The 22,723-nt window shown below is 54.6% G+C and overlaps 1 protein-coding gene across 12 annotated transcripts in view; it reads right to left on the reverse strand.

Annotated features, from left to right (window-relative positions):
- Myo7a (myosin VIIA) overlaps window positions 1-22,723 on the reverse strand; it is a 79,215-nt gene that overhangs the window by 53,071 nt on the left and 3,421 nt on the right. For 9 of the 12 annotated variants that reach the window (XR_007342251.1, XM_048788006.1, XM_048788008.1 and 6 more), the window contains exons 3-8: window positions 12,258-12,371; window positions 7,948-8,100; window positions 1,682-1,866; window positions 1,105-1,226; window positions 893-1,035; window positions 553-666 (exon numbers count right to left, since the gene is read on the reverse strand). Coding sequence is in view for 11 of the 12 variants with exons in the window: in XM_048788006.1 (XP_048643963.1) it covers window positions 553-666; window positions 893-1,035; window positions 1,105-1,226; window positions 1,682-1,866; window positions 7,948-8,100; window positions 12,258-12,371 (831 nt within the window). In the remaining variant the exon portion in view is untranslated. Of the gene's footprint in view, window positions 1-552; window positions 667-892; window positions 1,036-1,104; window positions 1,227-1,681; window positions 1,867-7,947; window positions 8,101-10,412; window positions 10,516-12,257; window positions 12,372-22,723 lie in introns of those variants that run through there. The other 3 variants (XM_048788012.1, XM_048788011.1, XM_048788013.1) reach the window with 2 other exon arrangements.

The raw sequence follows: 22,723 nt of genomic DNA on the forward strand, positions 1-22,723 counted from the left end.
TCCCCCACCCCATGCTGGGTGGCAGTGATGGCCCCAGTGCCCACTTCTCCTTGGTGTCCAGACAGCAGCAAGAAGCTGGCACCAGACCCTGTCACCAGCAAGCTCTCAAGGCTGAGGCCTCAGCAGCCAGCTCCCTGCAATCCTGGGGCACCTGGCAGAGGGCCCTGTCCTCATGTCCTCAAAGACAACACATAGCTCATGTGCATGGCCAGGACCGTATGCAGACCTCTTCAAATGCGTGGACACGTGGGTGCGTATGTCCATGTGTCCCTGCATTGGAGTCTATGTGTAAGAGCCTGCCTGTGGTAAGGATTCATTGAGATGTAAGAGCAAGCTGGCCTGTGTCCAGGGGGGGACAGGCTATGGCACAGACAAGCCCAGATAGGCTGGGGCAGGTCAGGGGACAGGAGAAGGTCCACATGGAAGTTCCTACCACCAGGCCTGGGGCTAGGGGCTGTGTGGGTGTGGTCTGGATCTGCCCCCACCTCACTCTAACAGGTGTCCCCTCCTAGGACAAGTGTCCCCTCCCCAGGGTGCCTGCCTGGGACTCACCATGGCCAGGTAGTTGTAGTCAGTGGCCCGGCCCAGGCCCAGCTTCTTCTTCTGCTCCTGGCTCATGCCGGCCAGCATGCAGTAGAACACGTGGTAGTTCCTCTCATCTGGGGCCTGCAGCGTGGGCAGAGGTGAGGGGGCCGGAGGAGGCCATCAGGAAACAGAAGGTCCAAGAGGGGACCTAGCAAGTGGCTGTACCGGGGAGCTGGGGCTTCCACAGTGCAGCAGTACGGGGAGGTGAGCACCTGTCAGAGATGGGCAGATGGTGTGTGCCCGCCCACTGAGGCTGGGGTTCTGTGCCAAGGAAGGACCAAGTCTGATCCCGCACCCCAGGGCCCACCTGGCGACAGACACGCGACTTCTCCAGCAGGTACTGCTCGATCTTGGCGCCCTCAATGGCGCCCCGAGTGTTGAAGTGGATGTCGATGTACTTCCCGAAGCGGCTCGAGTTGTCGTTGCGGATGGTCTTGGCGTTCCCAAATGCTGCGGGTGGGTAGAGGTCATGGGCAAGGCCGGCCCATCCCCACCCCACCCTCCAAGCCCTGGTCTTACCTTCCAAGATGGGGGTGGCCTCCAGGACCTGCTGCTCGATCCATGAGTGCTGCCCACTGATGGCTGCCAGGAACTGCAGGATCAGCTTCGTGCTCTCCGTCTTCCCTGCGCCAGACTCCCCGCTGCAGAGGAGGGGGAGGCGGGCCAGGCCTCAGCCCAGGCTGAGACACGCCGCAACCCTGTCTGTGCTATGACTGACAGCTGGACTCTCCAGGGCTGGGGAGGGCTAAAGGAGACCAGGGCTCTGCCATGCCCACCAGCAACCGTCCATCCCTGCATTCAGACACATACTCCCAACTCCACCTGTGCTTGCCACAAGCACAGCACACATTAGCTGCTCAGTCAAAGCCTTGGCCTTTTACTCTCTGCCCAAGAGAAAAAGGGAATCTGAGATTTCAACTAAGCATACAGGAGCCATCAGTAGGGGGCAGGGTTGGCTTTAAAAGCTAGCGTGAGCTTGGTAGCATTAATGGAGATGTAAGACCTGGGAAAAGGGAGGAGATCCTCTGCGCTATATGCAATGGTTCCTGAGGCATTCTGTGGCATTTCCTACGACTGCGGAGAGGAGGCTGCCCACCTGATGATGCAGCACTGGTCACGACTGTTGCGCTTCATGCTGAAGTAGCAATTGTCAGCGATGGCAAAGATGTGGGGGGGCATCTCCCCAATCTTCTTGTTGGTGTACTGGCGGATGTGCTCTGGAGAGTAGATGGAGAGCAGCTGGTAGGGGTTCACAGCCACCAGGATGGAGCCCGTGTACGTCTGCGAGCAACAAGTCAGGGTGAGCTCTCAAAGTCGGACTCTAGACTGACTCCAGAAAGCTCCCAGCTCTGTCTGCCCCATCGCAGAAGGAAAAGCACTGGCTCTAGAACCCCACAGACCTGGGTAGGGTCCTGCCTCCTTAGGAGCAGGGACAGGGCCTTCAGGCTAGCTGTGGGCCTGAAGACTGTCCAGTCTAGCCTTCTAGACTAGCAAAATGACATGTGACAACTTTATGAAGATTAAAGGAGTTTTTTTTGTGTGTGAACCTAGAGACTGAACCCAGGGCTTCGTACATGCAAAGGAAGTACTCCACCACTGAGCTGCATCACCATCCTTTTTATTTTGAGACAAGGTCTTGCTAAGTTGCCTAGGCTGGCCTTGAAATTAAGATCCTCCTTCTTCAGCCTCCCAAGCAGCTAGGATTATTATGCCGTGCCTGGAGAGATGATATATTTTAATATATACAGCACACAGTAGGTACACCTTAAATATTGGCTCCCAACTTTACCTCCAAACCCTGCAACCATACTTTTAGAGTGAAATTAATAAATTGGACCTTGTCCAGAGGGGAGATAGGGTGGATGTGGGAAAGGGAAATAAGTCAAAAAGAGCTGAAGGATCTGGGCACTATGTCAGCTACTTGGGAGGCTGAGACAGGAGGATTGCAAGTTTAAGGCCATGTAAGCAACTGAGTGAGACCCCATCTCAAAATAAAATTTTAAAAAAGTACTGAGGATGTAGCTCCATGGTAAAGCACTTGATTTGCAAGCACAAGACCTGGGTTCAATCTCCAGAACTGAAAAGAAAAATAAATACATAAAAGGAGCAGAAGGGGCTGAGATGTGTGGCTGGGGGCCTGTTCTCTGCAGCACTGCCCCAGGGCCGAGGGAGCCTCTGTGCTCAGGGGACAGAGCACCTCCATCTGTTAGGTGGCATAGGCACAGGGCCCGGTGCCTTCTGGAAGTTCTCTCTACGAGGACACCTCTGTGGGTGCGTGGATTGCCCATCCATGGGCAAGATTTCCCATTATGAGCATGGGCCCTGCCACACAAGGGACAGCAGGGCCTGGCCCCTGCTATCAGAGCAGGGAGAAGCATTCGGGAATGACCCTCCCTACTCCCACCCAAATCCAAAGCTTGGAAAGGTCAGGCCCAGCCTGTGATTGGTGATGGATGTATTGACATTTAAGACCTGGAGAAGCTGAAGAAAAATGTGTCCCTACAGGCGAGGTGACAGTCTCGCCTGTCCCCACCCCCTTAGTGACACCAGAGCTGCCACCATGCTCCAGCAGCCTCAACGAAGCCATGCGAGGAAAGCAAGGCTCTCAGCATCTCAGGCCAGGGTAAAGCCCACCCTGGGCCAGGGGAGGCTGTGCCAGGCAATCCTGGCCCATTTCCAGGCCTGGCTCTGACCCCCAGACCAGGAGCCCTGGCCAGACACACCCTTCTCCCCACCCAGGGCTCCCCTTTCCCACCAAGCCTCATCCAAGCAGCCCCAGCCAGAAGCAGGGACACACAGTGCTGACTCCCTGTAGCAGGGCCAGGCAGGAGGAGAGGGGGCGGGGAGCAGGAGGCAGAGGGGGGCCAGGGAGCAGCCAGGCCAAGTGAACAAGCCCAAAGAGCCTCAGGGGTCTCCGCGTCACACTCACCCGCCCTCCACAGTTGGTCTGAGGTTGCAAAGTTTCAGAGAAGGAGAAAATGGAACCAGTCAGTGGGAAACAAGAGAGCAGGGCATTCTCCATGGACAATGCTCCTGTGGCCAGGCTGGGCTGACGGACCAGGTGGGGACCTCAGCCACCTCCCTCTACAACTCAGTCCTGCCCAGCTATGGGAAGCAGCTAGAGTGACCTCCAGGTGGGGAACCTGCCTAGGAGGAACCGGCCACAGAGAACATGCCCTGGGCAATCCCTGCTCTGCTCATCTGTAAACCAGCACCCCCTCTCAGATTGCCATAAAGACTAAAGGACAAGGACTTAGCCTTGCCAGGTGCCTGGGACATGAGCTTGCTATTACTTCCTGCTCATACATGCTGCTCCTCTGTTTGGCCGTCACCATGGGCAGGAGGCTGACTCCCGCTGTCTCCCCACAGCCCTGGGGAGGCTGAGCCATGGGAACTCACATGCAGCTCCTGGGTTCCTCAAGGTGGGTGTTGGGGGACCGTGAAAGCCACAGGACTCGCCAGTGGGTATCAAGCACAGAGGCAGGGGCATGGAAGGGCATGACATTTGGGAGGTCTGTTGGAAAAGGTCACCCTAGCAGCCGTGAGGGACAAACAGCGGTCACCAAGAATGGAGGCAGACACCCTTTCAGACCTAATGAGCCAGACAGAGTCAGACAGTGACACTGAGAAGCTCGGTAGCCAAGTTTAGGACAGGGACGGTGATAAGAAAGGGACATGGGAGACACTGAGACACCATGAAGAAACTTCCTGGGCCGGGGCTCTTCTCCCGCTCATGGCTCCTGTGGTCCTCTCCTGGACACAGGGCCCTTCGTTCCCCCGCCTCCTGGAGGTCCCCATTTGATGTTCAGCAGCAGGTGGGCGACCGAGCTCCCCCTTCCCTCCACTGGCTCCCCCTCAACCCCCCAACGCGCCCACAGAGCCTCCTCCCCCTCCGTCCAGGGCAGGGACCTGGGAGGCCCCAGAACCTTCTGCCCCCTCTCCCTCCTTCCCTGGCGCAGGCCACGCTCATTCCCAGCAGTCCACTGTGGGGGTCCTCTGGCTCCCACACTTGTCCCTGCCGTCCCTCTGTGTCCCACTCAGAGCCGGGGTGGGCTTTGAAAAGATCTGACCATGTTATCCATCCAGTGGTTTCCCACGGCCTTGGGGCAAAGTCCACGTCCCTTCCCTGCCCACAGGGCCCCAAGCCCTGGCCCCTGCTCCCACAGCCAGGAGGCCTCCCTGTTAAACCTTGGGGCCAGGAACGCACTTCCCACGCCCTTCACCCCGCTAATTCCTTCTTATCCCTAGGGTCCAAGCTGACATGACACCTCCTCCAGGAAACAGCAGTCCTGTGACCCGTCTTGCCCCACACAGTCCCTTCAGTTCACGGCCCTGACACCTCCATTGTTCTGGTTCAAGGCCTCTGTCCCCAGTGCCCGGCACCACACAGGTCACATAGGACACACTCAGCAGTGTTTGCTGAGTGGCTGAAAGCGTGACTATTTTAATGGGCCAGAAACTAGCAGGGAGGGGCTTCAGCACCCTGAGGCAGCCCTCGCCACACTTCAGGGAGGGGCCCCAAAGGCGGCCAAGGGAAAGGCGGCCAAGAGTGTAGAAGGAAATGAAAACTTACACACACACTCACACCACACACATACACACATGCACACTCACACACACACACACACACTCACACACACTCACACCCCCCACACACACTCACACACACACTCACTTGTAGTCAATATGAATCAATATGAAGTCAGTAGTAGTGGTTCTCTATGGGTCAGAAGGAAAACTGTTTTGTAGCACGCGTAACCATTTAAAACTACACACTCACACCTCTTTCCTCAGTAAGGGGGACCCCCCTCGAAGGAGAGCAGGGACAACCAATTAGCAGTAAGACCCCCGTGGGGCACAGGACTCCACAGGTCCTGCTCCATCACCCCTTGTTCCTAGGAGGGCGGCCACTGGAGGTGAATTATTTATTTTCAGATGGAGAATGGAAGCTTCCAGAAGGAGAGAGACTGGCCAAGGTCACCCAGCAGATAATAGGGAGTGGGGTGAACGAGGGTCACTGGCGCTAACCCCTGCATTGCCTTCTCCACGTAGGCTCCCCCATCCCCCAGGAACACATCTGTGGGACCTACAGAGCTGGCAGCAGGTGGTGGGAAGAGAGCAGGAGGCCTGGCCTCAGCTGGCACTGAGACCCTGGCCCCCTTTGAAGGTCCAGGGCAGCAGAGAGTTAATGGCCAATACCTTCTTGCTCCAGGAATAAAACCTGTCCCACAGAGCACTGGAGGAAATACTATTCCCAAGCCAAGGACTCAGTGCATGTGGTCCCTAAGAGCCCCAAGTCCCTGGGCAGAGACCAGGGATCTCTATGTGGCAGGAATCAATTCCACCTCCTGCTCCCCTCTTCTGGAAAGCCCCCAGGACTGCCACCCTGGGCAGCCCTCCATGGCAGGTGGCAGGTCCTGGAGACAAGGGTGTTCCCTGGGACTCAAACACCTACCCAGAATCACAGGGGCACTGTCCCCACATAAGAGCCCATGGTGCCCAGGAAGGCTAAAACCGGACGGCCAGGGCTCCCCTAGGGCTATTTGCCAAGGCTGGACCCTGCCTCCCACCTCCAAGTCAGGGCTGCAGCCTCTGCTCAGCATCAAGGACTCCTGGGCCTCCACCAACCCCGCCGTCTATTCCCCATCGGACTGAGGGGTGACCCTTGGCTCTGGGACCATCAAGTCAGGGCTGCTAGGTGTCTTCCCAGGGCCCGCCCCTCTTCTGGGATGCTCGGGGTTGATCTGTGGCTGGGCAAGCCCCAGGAAGATAGGAACAGCATCCACCCAGCTTCCTCTGTGAGTAGTGAGGTAACCTGAAGAAATCCTGAGTGCACGGGGCTGCGTCAGGGTAACTCAATCCACGAAGTGACGGGGTTGCCATGGGTAGGGACAGGTCCAGTTTCTGGGTAGGCAACAGCCCGGATGCTTCTTTACAGCCCTGCTCTAGTTCTCATCCACTGAGATACAGAACCACAGACTCAGCGAGGTGGGGCATCCTCCACGCACCTCCGGACGTGGAGTCTCAGGCCCTGGGATGAGCCAAGATGCACCTTTCTGGGTGCCATGTCTGGGTTCCCTGGCTAGAGCCCTATTCAAGCACAGAGCTTGCTCACCTCCTCTGAGCTCCCCCAACTCCACCCAGAGGGGAGCTCTGAAAGGTGCCTGCTAGGAACTGTTCTTTTTTTCTTTTTTTTTGGTCCTGGGGATTGAATCCAGGGGTACTCAACCACTGAGCTCCACCACTTGAGAATCTCTTAACCTCTGGAATTATTTTCTTTGATCCCTAGTCAGCCCATTCAAGGACCTGATATCCCTGATGTCCAGGCTGACCTCTGCGGCTGTAACTAATTCTATTACCACCTTTCCCCAGTTTCACAAGCAAGAGTCACCGACTCCAATCAGGCTGGTGCCTCCCCTGTCCCCCGCCCTCCCTCATGACTCTGTGTCTGCCTGTTCCTGGATTCAGCCTACTCCTCTCCTGGAGAGGAGCTGATTCTCCTGCAAAATCCCTAAAACACACCCTAGAACCTCCTACTCTAAGCCATGGGTCAGCAGGATCCCTGACAGGGACAACTCCCATCATCCCCTGTTGCTCCCCTGTGAAGGAGGCCCTGAGCTCCTCCTGATAGGAGTGGGCATGGGGTCAGGCCTCAGCACAGGGGAATTGTAGAGCATCCATCAGCTCTGACAGGCGCCTCCTCTGACAGGCAGGTGGACAGGCAGGCATCCCACTCATCTATCACATGGCCCAGGCCTGACTGATGGCCACAGAGAGCTCCAGGAACCTCGGGTGGCCACTTGCCCCCCAGGGAGAAGAGAAAGAAGCCCTTAAAAATTTTTACAACATAAAGTGTTCCTGTGATCAAAAAGCCTGAAAACCTGTAGACTAAGTGATCTCCAGGGCCTTGTCTTGCAGTTCTCTGAGCCCACCCCCTTGATCAGGGCTGTCCCAGCTCAGTTATCCTTGGGGAAGGGAAGGAGGGCTGGTTTGAATATCCAGGTTTTGAGGCCCTCCTCCACCCCCCTCCAAAGGGTACAAACTCCTTAGTCAGTCTCCCGTGATCTTGAGGAGCCACTGGCAACCCCCAGCAAATATCCAAGAGAGCCCCAGCTCCCCAGATCCTGGACAATGTGCTAAGCCTGTCACTGACCAGGCCTGGCCACCCAGTGGTGTCAAGGCACACAAAGGCACCTGAGCCTATAGTATAATCTGCCCTTCTTCCAGCCACAGAGCCCACCAGCAAGGCCTGGGAGGACGATGAGCCTCAGACCAAGTGGCTACAGGCAGAGTCCCTGTCCTGTCCTAGGAGCCTGGGTCCCTGGGCAAGTGTTGGGCTGGAGTGGGCCATGGCGTACTCACGTAGATGAGGTGGTCCCTGTAGCGGATGAGCAGGTTGCGCAGGATACCGGCCTCGTTGAGGTCCCCCAGACGGATCATGTCCTCCACACCGTGGACTGAGGTGGGATGCATGGGCTTGATGTGCGTGGCGTTCTGCGGGGAGATCCAGTGTTCCTGCAGGAGGGACAGTCCCTGGGGTCAGCTCATTTGCCTGGGCCCAGGCTGCGTGCTGCTTAGGAAGAGGCCCTGGAGGAGCTGAAGCCTGGGGTCTGCGGGCCTGCTGTGGGAGTTGGGGGCAAACACCGTCAGTTCTAACAGGTTTGAGTCTTAGCATGCTACTGCCTGTCCCACTCCTTAAGGCAGCTCTTCTTCCGCTTAAGGGGTTATCTCTAGACCTAAGAGGTAAGCAGGACAGGGACTTTAGTCCCTCCAGACAGTTGTCATTAAAGGGATCAGATTCCCTCTGGTCGCTTTGCAGGACAGAGTGGAACGTGTAATAATTGGATTTATACAGACTTGGCTTCAAATCCAGACTCTGGTAAACAAATACATAAAAGTAATTTCAGATAGTGCCAACAATAAACTCAGAGGCACTTGTGATAGAGAACTGCAGAGGGAGCTACTTTAGATGGGGTGGTCATGAGCCACCTCAGGTGGCATTGAGCTAAGATCTGAGTGAAGACAAAGAGATCTCTGTAAAAAGATGGCAGGAGGGAATGTCAGGCCCGGGGGAGCAGTAAAAACAGCACCTCAGAGGCTTGTGTAGGTGCAGCAGGTTCAAGGGAAAACCAGGGGGCAGGGCAGTAGCAGTGGCAATGACAGAAGTGGACCCACCAGGATATATTTCACCGGTCTTGCTGATGACCTATGTGGAGCAAGGGGAGAACTTTCCATTCCCGTGAGCAGGAGTGGAAACATGCAGGCTGTCTTCCGGGCTCTCCCCTGCAATACCCCACGATGCCAGGAGGTGGCAGACGGGTGCACCCAAGAGGCTCATCAGCTCTCTACAGTTTGCAAAAGGCTGGTTTCCCAGGGTGCTAGGAGCTGCCCTCCCTGGGGTCTCCAGCACATTGTCCTCACATTTACAGACCCTGCATGAAACAAGAGCCTGACCTATGCTCTATGTGTGGCCACGGCCTGAGGAGAGCCCTACAGACCTCCTATTCCATGGAACCACACAGGAACCTGACTACTGTGGGGAGAAGGAACCTCTCTGCCACCTCCCAACTGAGGTGACACATGTCATGTCTTACCCCACCTGCGCCTCCTCTGGCTCTTCTCTGGCATAACGAACCCCATTAGCTAGACATTAGAAGAAATCTGGGCATCACATCCCCGCCCCCCAGTCACCCAGCCCTGCCCATTCAACCCTCTAAACCCTCAAGCACCTGCAGCCCACACCCTGACCCACCTGGCCTGGGCCCACCTCTTGGGGCAGGGTGGTGGCCTGCTTGCGGCACTCAGAGGGATCAGGGCAGGGCCAGGCAGAGCCCACCCTGGCATTTCGTGGCCCTTCCAGGGAAGGAGCATTTAACCTGAGTCAGGCCCTCAAGCAGCCTCCCCGAGTCACCAGGGGGCCAAGTGGTGAGGTCAGAGAATCCATCTGAACTTTCCAGTCCCCTGTGGAACATTCTTCTCCAGGCACCCTGTTTCTTGATAAAGGCTGATCCATTTGGAAAACTCCCTTTGCCTATCTTCTCTGCCTGACTTGGTCCCAGGCCTTGGAGTGGGCCAGAGGGAAAGGGCTCCTGGGCCAACTCTCTGCCCCGCAGCATCTCCCCAGGACAGCTCAGCCAGAGGCCAAGAGCTCAGTCAGGCGTGCCCTGGAGGTTCACGCACCTCACCCTCTGGAGCTTCTACCTCAAGTGGGAATAGGGATACGATGCCTTCTTCCTGGGGCTGTGGGGAGCACTGATGGACCTCATGGCCAGGCTTCTCCATGCAGAACTGGGCCTGGCAAGTGCTAGCACTGGGGATTAGCCCTCGAATGCTTTTTGTTTTATAAAGACCCTGTGTGCTCCCTGTTCCTCACAACATCCTGTTGAGAATCACAGCCCCTGTTCTCCAGTGACAAGTCAGAGTCCAGAGCCTGCGGTGTGGGAGGACACCCTGCAGAGGCCCGCAGCCCTCAGCGCAAGGTCCACTGCCCCCACGGCTCTGACCAAAGTGCAACCAGGTTACCATCAAGGCTGGGCCCTAAGGGAATGCCAGAGAGACAGAGACAGTGAAACAGAGACAGAGAGGGCCAGAGAGTAAGATGGTGACAGGGAGACGAGAGAGAGAGACTTAGGGAGACAGAGACACACAGAGAGAGGGGGAGAAAGAGAGAGAGCATGGGCAACTCCAAGGGTCAGGGTGAAGAGCTGGCCTGCGACTGAACTTGGAAGACAGGTATTCTGCAGAGGAGGGGAAGGAGCATGCACAAGCTACAGGAGTGGCTAGGAGAGAGGGGACCCTGGGGTTCCAGTGAGGACTGGACCCATAACCTGTCACACATCCTTCTCAAGAGCCTCCCCTGGGCACGTGCTCTGCTGGGCTCTGGGGAACCAAATGGGACTTGCAGGGTCCTTGTTTCCAAGTTGCTGGGGTCTGTGGGAGCACAAAGAAGTAAAGAACAATGGCTTATTGGGGGAGGGGGCACAGAAAGAAGGGTCCAGACCCCCTGAGACCCTGTGCCACTGAGGCAAACCCCAGCTCCCTAACCTGGCACCCCCTGCCAGCCAGCCGTGCCCCTCCCCCTCTTATGGCTCCCACTCAGGGCCTTGGTGGGGGAGGGGAAGAGGGGACCTTCAGGATCAGGTGACACAGGTTACGGGACACCATCTGACGGGCAACATGACCCAGGTGAAACTCAAGCCTGCAGAGTTCCAGTCCCCACCCTCAGGCTCAGGCGGGTTCAGGGCCCCTTTCCCTGACAGCAGAGCCGTGCTCCCTGCTGCTGTGACTACAGCCTCACTGTGGCTTCCTAGAGGAATGATGTTGGGGCCCTCAGGTTCTAGAGCCCAGGGGACAAAAGCATGGTAAATAGAAACTGAGTCCAATCCTTGTCACTGTGGTGCTGGCAGGGGAAACGCAGGCATAGAGGCCTCCAGCAACGTCACTAGCTGTGCAATGAGGCAAGGGTCCCCCTCTGTGCCTCAGTTTCTCCATAGAACAGTCGCTGCCCACCCTGCCCTTCCCAGATGCCACGAGGACCCAAAGACAGAGCATGCATCAAAGGGCTCTGCAAACCCTGAGGGGTTGCCCTTGAAGACCTAAAGGGCAGCTGGGGTGGCCCTGCCCACTCCATGGATAGGACCTCCGTGGGCCTCCTGAGCCTCCATGAGCCTCCACTCCACGGATAGAACCCCCGAGCCTTCCTTTCCCCAGCGGAGCCTCCTGTTCCTCTTTGTCCTGACTGTCCCCCCTCAGGCTAGGAGGCTAAGCCAGTGTCTCAGGCAAAGCACTGGACACGATACAAGTTATCATAAGTCGAATTCCCCTGGGTCCTTCGTGTCCTTGCTAAGCTGCAACGGTGCACTCTGCACCCCATCTACATGTCCCCCATGCCACCTACACGTCCCCCAAGCCACCTACACACGCCGGCGCTGTACTTGTGCACACAGGCTCAGAGGCCCCGGGACGTCCCTGTGGGCTCCTGTATAGGCCACCCACCTTCTCCAGGGAAGGCCTGACTTCAGACCTGCCCCCTCCGCAAGGCCTCACTAGCACCGCCTATCACACTTCTATCTCTCGCGTCCCTTTCCTTCTGGGCCAGGAGAGGTAGAGGGTCGATCTGTTCGACGGATTCCCAGGGCAGCCTCAAGGAGGACAAGTTCACCTGGTGCCATGACCCGAGAGCAAGATTCTAGGCGTTTCCCCACCGACCGGAGCTGTCCTGAGGTGCTCTGCTGCGGCCTCACCATGGGCAGCTGCACTCGGACACATTCACTGTTACCCCATCTTACAGAGAGCACACTGAGGTTCAGAAGGGAAGGAGCCGTGACCAAGGTCGCACAGTAAATATGCATCGGGGTTCGAATCCAGTCTGTCTGACCTTGAAGCACCCCTGCCCCCCCGGGGGGCGTTTTCTGCCCCCACCCCTCACCCCAGTCCCCGGCAGAGAGAAGGGAAGAGCTGTGGAGATGGAAAGGGCAGCTGGGCAGGGGGAGTCCCCTCCTGCTGGAAAGGTGGAGAGCACTCCATGGGGTGGGTGCCTGAGAGGCAGAAGGGGGCACAGGCACTGCCTCTGTGCCCCATGACTACTTCGGGAAGTGGCTACTTCCCGGCCCCTGCCTCGGGACACTGATCAGCCTGTGTCGCATGGGCAGGTGGAGGGAGGGGCGACTCACGTTGCCTTCATCGTCCACCACCTGGATCTGCCCAGAGTCACAGAGCTTCACCACCGCCCCGATGGGCACGTCAAACTCCTGCCCGGATCTCAGGTCCATCCACACATAGTCCCCCTGGGGAGAGAGAGAATCCCAGGACGGCTGAGCAGGAGGCGAACCAGACAGCCCTTCCAGGATGCCCCCAAGCCCACACCCACCACCAGAAGAGGGAAGATTGGGAACCATGCCTGCTGGAAACGCCTGGTGCCAGGCCCTGGGCTGGAGCTTGGGTCGTGCCACCGCCTCTCCTCTGGGGCAGCCATTATTCTCCCCACTTCACCGAAGAATGAGCAGATGCTCAGAGAGGGAGAGCAGCACACAGCAGGGCTCTAGCCCTGGCCCGTCCAAAGCCCGGCTCCCCCTGGTTCTGCCCGCTACATGTGTATGAGGGACTGGGGGAGTTTAGGCACAAACACCAAGCCACCCAAGTACAACCTCTCTGTCCAAGGAGTGATGTCAGGGACCTAAGGCTGCAGGCCCCATCTCTCCAGGGTCAAGTCTCACCATCCTAGTAATAGTTTCCTCTCAGTATACTCCCTGTGCCCAGCCTGGGATAAGAGACAGCCACATTGTCTTCTGGCTTGTGGGGAGAGCCCCAGCCTTGAGGGACACTGTGTCACTTTTGTGTCCCCTGCAGCTTCTAGCCTACGGCCTGGCTCTCAGCACATACTGAAGGCTCATAGAGGCCAAACAACCGCATTCAGCACTGATGTGTTTGACCGGCATGTGTCTCTCGAACACCTGCTGTGTCCAAGGCACTAACTGGCCTAACCTTGGGGGTGGCGCAGTGACAACGGAATCTACTTTCTAGTTGAAGAAGACAGAAAATAAATAACAGAGCACATTTATTAACATAGTCCCTTTGGACATTGGTGAGTGCTTCCCAGGGAGTTACCATGCTAACGGCAGAGTCAGGCAGCCACCCTGAGCCTCAGGAGCCAATGAGGCCGCTCTGCAGAGGAAATCTTGGAGCTGAGATCTGAGAAGCAGGAGCCAAAGAAAGGGCAGGGGAGTCATCTGGACAGAGGGAGGTGGGAAGGAACAGCAAGGAGGTGTTGCAACAGGGGCTGAGGAAGAGACGAAGGTCAGAGAGTGGACGGGGCCCAGAAACACAAAGGTCTTTGCTGACTTTGGGATGAAAGATTAGATTTTATTCTAATCCTAATAAAAGTACTCTTTTGGGGGGTGTTTTCTCAGGTGTGTGGGAGAACTTAGACATTCTAATAAAAATGTAACTTCATAACGAGCAGCAATTACAAACAACACTGATGAAACTGATTCTGGGTGACCCAGAGATGGCATGGCCCAGTGGGAACGGCTCCGGGCAAGGCTCTGCTGGCTGATCTCTGAGCCTCAGTCTTCTCATCCCTCTTTGAGTCCAAGGTCAGTTCACGACTCTTTCAGTCTCCTGATCCCATCAGAAATTTGCTTCTCTTGGACAGGAGTCAGGGCATGTTAGGGAAAGGCGAGTTCCAAACCCAAGCTTCTCAGAATGTCAGAGAGCATGGAGGGGCTCCCGAGCTGGGGAGACCTGTGTCTACGGGGCATCAGCTGCAGGACTGGGGCTCTGGGGCGCTTCCCAGAGCTGACCCTTCCATCCTCCAGGCCCTGAGCTTCCTACCCCACCAGCGACTGCTCCTCCCAAGGCTGCCTACCCCCACCTCTTCCTGCCCCACCCCTGCTGGGTCTCCTCTACCAGCTGCCCCGGCAGGCTGCTCTCCTGTCCAGGGCAGGGGACAGGCCCAGGCTGCAGAGAAATGAGTGGGAACCAGGGCAGGCCCCAGGTCACACAGGACCCTGTGAGCCACAGACAGGAGTTGGACTTTCTTCTAATTTATGACAGAAGCCATGGGGAAATGTCAGGATAGGTTGACATTCAAAATCCCACCCTGGCTGCTGTGTGAGGAGTGGGGTAACCCCTGGGGCTCCACAGAGGGTGGGCTGGGCCTCTCCCACCCAGGGGAGGCTGGTCCAAGCCTCCCATTTGTGACTCCCCAGAGCCAAGCACAGCAGAAGCCTCAGAGCGGAGTGTGTGTGGAAGTGAGAGTGTGTGAGAATCAGGGAGAGTGGGGCCCAGGAGGAGGGAGAGCAGTCCGCCTGGCAGCAGCTGGATGCTCCCCTGGCCTTCGTGAATTGTCCTCACGCAGAGCACTCAGCCTCTACTTCATCTCTCAAGAGTCGAAAATGTGCCCAAATTCACACAGTGGCTCTGTGGCAGGGCCAGGACTGAGGCCCAGGCCCAAGAGACTCCAGACCCAGTGCTCCTTCATGACATCCCCTGGGCCTAACCCTGAGCACAAGAAAAGGCACTAACAGGGTCCTTGGCCTTGGGTGACTCATGGGCCCAAAGGAAAGCTGACAACAGGTTGAGGACAGCTAAAGTAACCGGTGTCCCTTGGCCCAGCACACAGAAAAGATGGTTCCCACTGAAAGAACACAGGAAAACAATAATAATAATAATAATAGAATAACTGAAACAAGGGGCTAGGATTGTGGCTCAGCAGTAGAGCACTCGCCGCGCACGTCTGAGGCCCTTCGATCCTTAGCACCACATAAAAATAAATAAATAAAATAAGGGCACTGTGTCCAACTACAACTTTAAAATATATATAACTGAAACAAGCAGGAAATGGAGACTCCGAGAGGCTGAGCCAGGTACTCAGAGTCACACAGCAAGCACACAGCACCTTTGTGGGGAAAGGCCCCAGAAGAGCCAGTGTCTGGTCCTCCTCATCTGGCCCCTGGTCAGCTCTTGAGTGATGTCCAGCCCAAGGAAGAGCCACTGAGGCCTGGTGCCGGGGCCCCTGGGTTCCCCAGGACACTAAGCCACCAGATAGTTCAGAGATCACCCACAGTGGGCCAAGTGGGGCTCCTGTGTCCTGGCGTCCACACAGGACTGGACACCTAGACTCTTCTAACCTCAGGCTGTCACCAGAAGATTTCTGCTCCAGGTCAGAGCTTGAAGGAGAAATTTCAAACAGTAACTAAGAGGCTTCAGGGGGAATTCTGAGACCACAGGACATCTGGGGTGTGATCCCAGGGCAAGCCCTTGAATCAGCATGTAGCCAGGAAGTAAGGGTCCCCGTTTTATAGATGAGGAAACTGAGGTCCAAAGAGAAAAGGGAACCTGGCTCAGACACTCATCAAACCAGTGAGATAAGCCTATTAGCCTCTGGAGAACAGAGCCTGAACCAAAAATAGGGTGGGAGGGAATCACTAATTGAGTGGGGGAAGGGAAGGAGGAAGACAGGAAAGAAAACCAAGTTTAACTGAGGGCAGGAAGGCAGCAAGGAAAGGGGACCTGGGCTCTAGGTCTAATCCCACAACCCTCCCATCCCTGTGGCCAGTGCCTGGGCCACCATGATCGCATCTGGTGCATGACTTCATGCACTGTGAGAGGCATCCCTCTAGGAACCTCACCTTGAAGTGAAATCCCATTTGTGACATGGCACATGCCTCAATGTGGCTAACTTGGGCCAAGTGCCAGCTTTCCTGATGTCAAAAGGATGGCTGAAGCAGAGAGCCCCCTAGGACCCCACCAGCTTTGCAGGATCTCAGTCCGCGAGTGATAACTTCCTAGAATGAGTCTAAATATTCTCAAGGGTACTCTAAAACCCAGTGGGGCCTACCCCCGGAAAAGCCAGCACACCGTCACAGTAGGTTCTAATTTCAGTTCTGCCACTGATGCTGTGACTTTGGGTAAGTCATTCAGTCTCTCTGGACCTCACTTTCATCAGACTTCAAATGGAAGGAACTGGTGAATGCAAAGAGAGGCTTTCAAACACAGGCTGTCCTTGCTCCCCTCCTTCTCCCAGGCCAGTCTGGGATCAATATAAACTCCCACAGGGCCTTAGCACTTTCTGCCTTTCCCTCCTTCCGGGGCTTGGGGCTCAGTCCCTGTTTGCCAAATGTGGACACCTGAATGTGGACACCCAGCCCCCACCACATATCTCCCTTATCAGTCTGGGCCACTGGTTTTCTCAGCCCCATTTCACAGGTGGGACGGGAGATCTAAGTGTCTAGCCAGAGGCACCCATGAGTACAACACAGTGTCCAGTTGCTAACCTTTAAATAGAGGGGACCGGAAGGCTGGCAGTCCAGCCAATGGGCAATCAGATGGCTAAGGTCCCTCTGTGCACCTGGGGACAGTCCCTGCCAGCAAAAGCTGGGAAATCTTTAGCCCATCTGGATCCCCCCACCCCCCACCTTCCTGGGTCACCAACTTTCCAGATGGCGCCCAGGGAGGCTGCCTTGGGCCGGGTTCCTGCTGGGGTCGCGGTGTCAGGGATCCCATGCAGCACCCTAGGGCTGTCGCCCTTCCTCACGCCCCGGGCTTTGTGACCCTACGCCTTCCCGGCTTCTGCCCCGCGGGAAACTGAGGCCGGGGCGCCCTCCCCGCCGGCCTGGGTCTCACCGGCAGGACAGCGAAGGTCTTGAGCGCCTGGTTCAGGTGGCGCACCAGCGCCCACTTGCCCGGCTGCGGGGCGCGCGCCTCTCCGGGGTCAGCGGGGCTGCCAGGGGCCTCCATGGCGCCGAGGGTCTGGTGGCGGCGGCACCGCTCGGGCTCCCTAATTCACCTAATCCCCTGCGCGCTGCCCGGGAACCCTAAACCGGGCCATCTGCCGCGGGCCCATGGCAACGGCGGCTTAGGTGAGCGCCCGCCCGCGGCGGGAACGGGGAGGGGGCGCTCGCCGCCCGGACCCCTCCCATCTCCGCGACCCTGGCACCTCCACCTACCGGGCTTCCAGGTGGCTTCTCCAGGGCTGCAGAGCCTAGCCTTGGGGCCCCGGGGGACTTGGCACCTGGAACCGCACCCTCGCTGCAGTTCTGGAGAAAATCAGTATTTTTCCCCCTGCAGGGATGTTACTGAATAGAACTCAGACTAAAGGGAGGGTGGCCTGTGACTCGCTGGCTACCTCTGGAGACTGAAAACGGATAAAAATCAGTCTTCAGGGGGCACCTTTGTGGGGAAAGGCCCAGAAGAGCCAATGTCTGGTCCTCCTCATCTGGCCCCTGGTCAGCTCTTGAGTGATGTCCAGCCCAAGGAAGAGCCACTGAGGCCTGGTGCTGGGTCCCCTGGGTTCCCCAGGATACTGAGCCACCAGATAGTTCAGAGATCACCCACAGTGGACCAAGTGGGGCTCCTGTGTCCTGGCGTCCACCCAGGACTGGGCACCTGCCTCCAGTCCATGCTAGGTGGTGAGCCAGAGGTCACTAACTTGGCCTGGAAGGGCCGGGTGACTCCCAGGTGACGCCTCCTTCTGGCCTCTTCCTGCTTATCTTTGCCCTCTTCCCTTCATTCTTCCTTTTATTCCCTCTCTTCTCTCTTGTGTCCATTTTTGACCTTCAGCTCTGGACTCCTGGAAGCACAGCTGCTCCCCAGCAAACCGCAGTAGGGAGTAGAGCAGGGAAAGGGCAGGGAAAGGGCAGGGAAAGGACAAGGAAGTAGACAGTGGTGCCACATGACTCAGGGCTGCCGAGAGAGGCCTCCTTCCCTGCCCTTAGTCATAGCAAGCAGGGCTCTTCCCCCAGCACAAAGCTGACTGACCACCTGACCCTCACCCCTTCTTGCACTCTCTCGAGGATCCACCTTTCCAGAGAGGTCCTTCCCCAGCCAAGCCCTGAACACCTGTCCCTGCCCACCTGCCCCTGGACTTCACTGGGACAGGGACCAGCTCCTCAGACACAAAGGAGTGCTGGTGGTGGACTCAGAGCACTTTCCACCTGTCCATAAAATCATCCTTCACTGAGCTCAGGTTCAGAGCAAAGCACAGAGGATAGTGTCCACAAGACAAGTCCTCAGAGCTCCCTGCCTGATGGGGAGGACAGACCCAAACCCAAATAAGGCTGGTACCACCCGGTAGGAGACATTAAGACAATTCTAGATAATTAAATGCAGAGGGAGTTTGTCACTAGTCAACCTGTCTTATACAAAATGCTACAAATAGAAGGACATGGAAGGACAATAAAACAAACAAATAGATTTAAAAAAATGGGCAGATGACTTCAATAGGCATTTCTCTGAAGAAAATATACAGACAGACATGAAGCACATGAAAGATAGTCAACATCACTAATCTTTTCTTTTTTTTAAGAGAGAGAGAGAGAGAGAATGAATTTTTTTAATATTTATTTTTTAGTTTTCGGCGGACACAACATCTTTGTTTGTATTTGGTGCTGAGGATCGAACCTGGGCTGCACGCATGCCAGGCGAGTGCGCTATCGCTTGAGCCACATCCCCAGCCCCAACATCACTAATCTTAAGGGAGATGTAAATCAAAGTTATAATGAAATGCCCCTCTATGCTCATTAGGGTGTCTACTATCAAAAATCAGAAAATAAATATTGTCTAGGATGTGGAAGAATCGAAACTCTTATGTGCTGCTGCAGAAATATAAAATAGTTCAGCCACCATGGGAAAAAAATTTTAAAATAGAATTATTATATGATCCAGCAATTCTAGTTCTGGACATATACTCAGAAGAATTGAAAGCAGGTCTCAAAGAGGTATTTGTGCACCTATATTCACAGCAGCACTGTTCACAAGAGCTAAAACAGGGAAACAACCACGGTGCCCTTTCATGGGTGACTAAGTACGAAAGATGTGGTATATTGATTCCATAGAATATTATTCAGCCTTAAAAAGGAAGGAATCCTGTCATGTGCTACAACATGGATGAACCTTGAGGAAATTATGCTAACTGAATTAAGCTGTCACAAACAGTCAAATACTGTGCTATTCCACTGATGTGAGGCACCTAGAGTAGTCACAGTCATAGAGACAGAAAGTAGAAGGGACATGGCCAGGAGCTGGGTTAGGGAAAAAAATAAAGTGTTATTCCTTAATGAAAAGAAATACAGTTTTACAGATAAAAAGGATTAGGGAGATGGATGATGGCAATGGCTATCACAACATTATGAATATTTGTAATACCATGGAACTGTGCATGTGAAAAGGGTTAAGACAGTAAATTTTGTTATGTATATTTACAAAAATGAAAAATTGGAAAAAAAAATCATAAAATAATAGACAGTAAGTCAAAGCCATATGAAGAAAAAAAAGGAATACTAGTAAGGATAACCATAGAGTAAAGTTGAAAGTCAGAGCCAGGCATGGTGGTGCATGCTTGGAACTGCAGAGACTCAGGAGGCTGAGGCAGGAGGATTGCAAATTCAAGACCAGACTCAGCAAGATAGTGAGACCCTGTTTCAAAATAAAATAAAAAGGGATGGGATGTAGTTCAGTTGTAGAATGCCCCTTGGTCCAATCCCCAGTTCCAGAAAAACAAAAACAAACAATTTATAAAGAAGGGGAGGGCTGGGGATGTGGTTCAAGTGGTAGCGCACTCACCTAGCATGCATGAAGCATGGGTTTGATCCTCAGCACCACATAAAAATAAAATAAAGATATTGTGTCCACCTAAAACTAAAAAATAAATATTAAAAAATATATTTTTTAAAAAAGGGGGAAAAGCCTGGAGGAATGGCGCATACTTTAATCCCAGCCACTTGGGAGCTGAGGCAAGAGGATCACAAGTTCAAAGCCAGCCTGGGAAACTTAGCTAGACCCTGTCTCAAGAAATAAATAAATAAAAATAAATAAATAAAAAAATTTAAAAAAGAAAGAAACTTCACAGAAGAGGAAATGAGGAAGGAATCAAAGCCAGGTATGGTGGTATATTTCTGTAATCCTAGCAACTTGGAAGGCTGAGGCAGGAGGATCACAAGTTCAAAACCAGCTTCCACAAATTTAAGGCCATCTTTGGCAACTTAGCAAGACCTTGTCTCAAAATAAAAGTAAAAAGAGCTGGGGATGTTACTTAGTGGTAGAGCACCCTGGGTTCAGTCCACAGTACCAAAAAGAACAAAAAAAAAAAAAAAAAAAAAAAAAAAGGAGAGAGAAGAGAATTAAAATAGTAGATGAGGAAAAAAATCAGTCAAACACAAAAGAACCGAGAGGGGAAAGTCACAGGAAAGGTCACAAGAAAACAAACAGCAAAACAGCAGAAGTAAAATTAAGCCCACCCTTAGCAGTAATTGCCTTAAATGTAAATGGATTGGATCTTTAGTTAAGGGGACAATAAAAACACAGGATCAATTATGATAAGCCTCAGCTTCTCCACTTGAGACCCAAAGACACACACGGGCTCCAGGGGAAGGACTTCATATAGGTGGTATTCCATGCAAGTAGCAACCAAAAGAGAGCTGGGGTGTCAACACCAATGTCCTCTGAACCCATTTAAAGCCAACAGTTGTTTTCCGAGCTGGCTGCAGTGTGGTAGACCTGTAATCCTGCTACGCAGGAGGCTGAGGCAGGAGGATCACAAGTTCAAGGCCCGCCTGGGCAACTTAGTGATACCCTGTCTCAAAAGAAAAAAATGAAAAGGACTGGGAATATAGTGTCATGGCAGGGCGCTGGCCTGGCCTGGGAAGGCTCTGGGTTCCATCCACCCTCCCCCCCAAAAAGTTGTTACAGAAGACAAAGAAGGACATTATATTTTACTAAAAGTATCAACCCAAACCGACATCAACAGCCCATGAATTTATTTTCAAACTTCCCTCTGCCCATAAATCTGGGCCAAGTACCCATGGCCCCAACCTGGCCCTGCAGAGAGGAAATCACGTCAGACTGGGACAAGAGAGCCCTGCCTGAAGGCCTCCGAGCGGCGGGTCCTGTGCACCACCGAGCTCCAGGTTCTCATTCCACCCCCCACCAGGGACCTTGCAACCCGGCCAGTTGGTCTCCTCAATGTGTTCCCAAGGGCTACTGCAATGGCCTCAGAGCCTTCCTGGACTCTTCCTTTCCCCTTCCTGGCCTCTCCAATTCCCCACTACCCCTGGAAAAGACAGGCTTCCATTTCTTAAATAAAAGAAAGAAAAAAAGAAAAAAAAAAGACAGGCTTCCAGCTATCTTTTCAATTGGTCTGGAAACTCTTTCAGGACTGAAAATAGGAGGGCTCCGTGGCACCTTGCTTGGGTGGGTGGGTGACAGTGTGGCTGAAGAGGGCAGCCTCTGATACACTTCCGCACCTCCATTCCATTCCCCAGGCCATAAACACATTGGGCCTGCCCAGGCTGCCACAGGGTCGCTAGGCAAGAGCTACAATGCCACCCAGCACCTGCAATCTGACCTCTTCTCTCCAACACTGAGCCTGTTCCCGAGCCTCCCCTGGGCCCTCGCTGCAGCCCATCCCTGGGCCTCCTCTTCCTGGCTATTGTCCCCCTCAACATCTTGGCTCCCAGTCCTATCTGGACTCCTTACCAGGAGCCTCAGCTTCTCCATTTCGATATGGGCATGAAGGTCCCTACCTCACAGCCTTATCGCTATAGAATGAGATCATGCATAGCATGTCTGGCACATAGGAGGACCAAGGGGATTTCTCCTGATGATTAAAACTCTTAACAAATGAATAAGCTATTTTCATGAGTAAAGAGATTTGGGTTCTTAGCCCATTTTGAGGAAGGTATCTCCTGTGCCTGGGACCCTGTGGGGAGCTCGGACGGGCTGGGATGATGGGTAAGTACATGGATGGAGGAATCTGTCACTGATAAGTCCCACATGGAGACATTCTCCTACCTGTGGAGAAAGAACCATTGTATTCGTTGAGGTCTCCTGAGATTTTTTTTTCATCCAAAGTAAAGTGAGAAAACAAAGGATAGGGAAATGTCACAGCCGGGAACACTGTTGCTATTGCTGGTAGTTAAGCTCTCCTGAGCTCTGTCCAGCTGGGCTAAGCATTTCATATACACTGGTGTTTCAGTCTCAGCCACTCCTATGAGGGAGGTGTTCAGATATGGAAAATAGTGCAGCAGTTGTCCTACAGCCACGCGGCTGGACAGTGGAGGGACTCTGAGGTCAAGTGGTGGTGTGCTCGCTGACCCAGCCCACCAGCACAGAGCTCCTCTGGAGTGGGCTGACGCCTGGGGCTGAGGGAGTGTGGGGAGGAGAAGGAAGGTTGTCCCTCATTTCTGGGGCTCCCCAGGAGGCCCGGGAAGGCAGTGAAGGGAGAAGGAGTGATGTGGACAGGTGAGGTGGAGCAGGGGAGGCCAAGGCTGTGGGGGGACCGCTGGGGTGGGGGGAGGAGCAGGCATCAGGCCAGGTGGCAGGTAAGGAAGAAGCACGGTCATGGCACGTTAGCCTCACAAGAGCAGCCCTGGGAAAAGAGGGCCTCCATCTTCTCTTATTGGTGGGGAAACTGAGCTCAGAGAACAAGCCCAAGGCCTCTACTTTTCAGCAAAGCCCAAGACAAAGCCCGGGGCATGGGCACTGCCTTGTGGAACCCAGAGGTGGGACATTTTTTGGATCAAAGAAGCAACAAAAGATTATTTCCTATTTGAGGGTGGGCACAGCCCCTTCATCTACAGACCCCTGCTCCCCACAGAGTGAGGTGGGCCAGCATGCAAAGGTGGCAGTAGGGGAAGGGGAC

The sequence above is a fragment of the Marmota marmota genome, unplaced genomic scaffold (genome assembly GCF_001458135.2).
Source record: "Marmota marmota marmota unplaced genomic scaffold, marMar, whole genome shotgun sequence".
Classification (NCBI taxonomy): domain Eukaryota; kingdom Metazoa; phylum Chordata; class Mammalia; order Rodentia; family Sciuridae; genus Marmota; species Marmota marmota.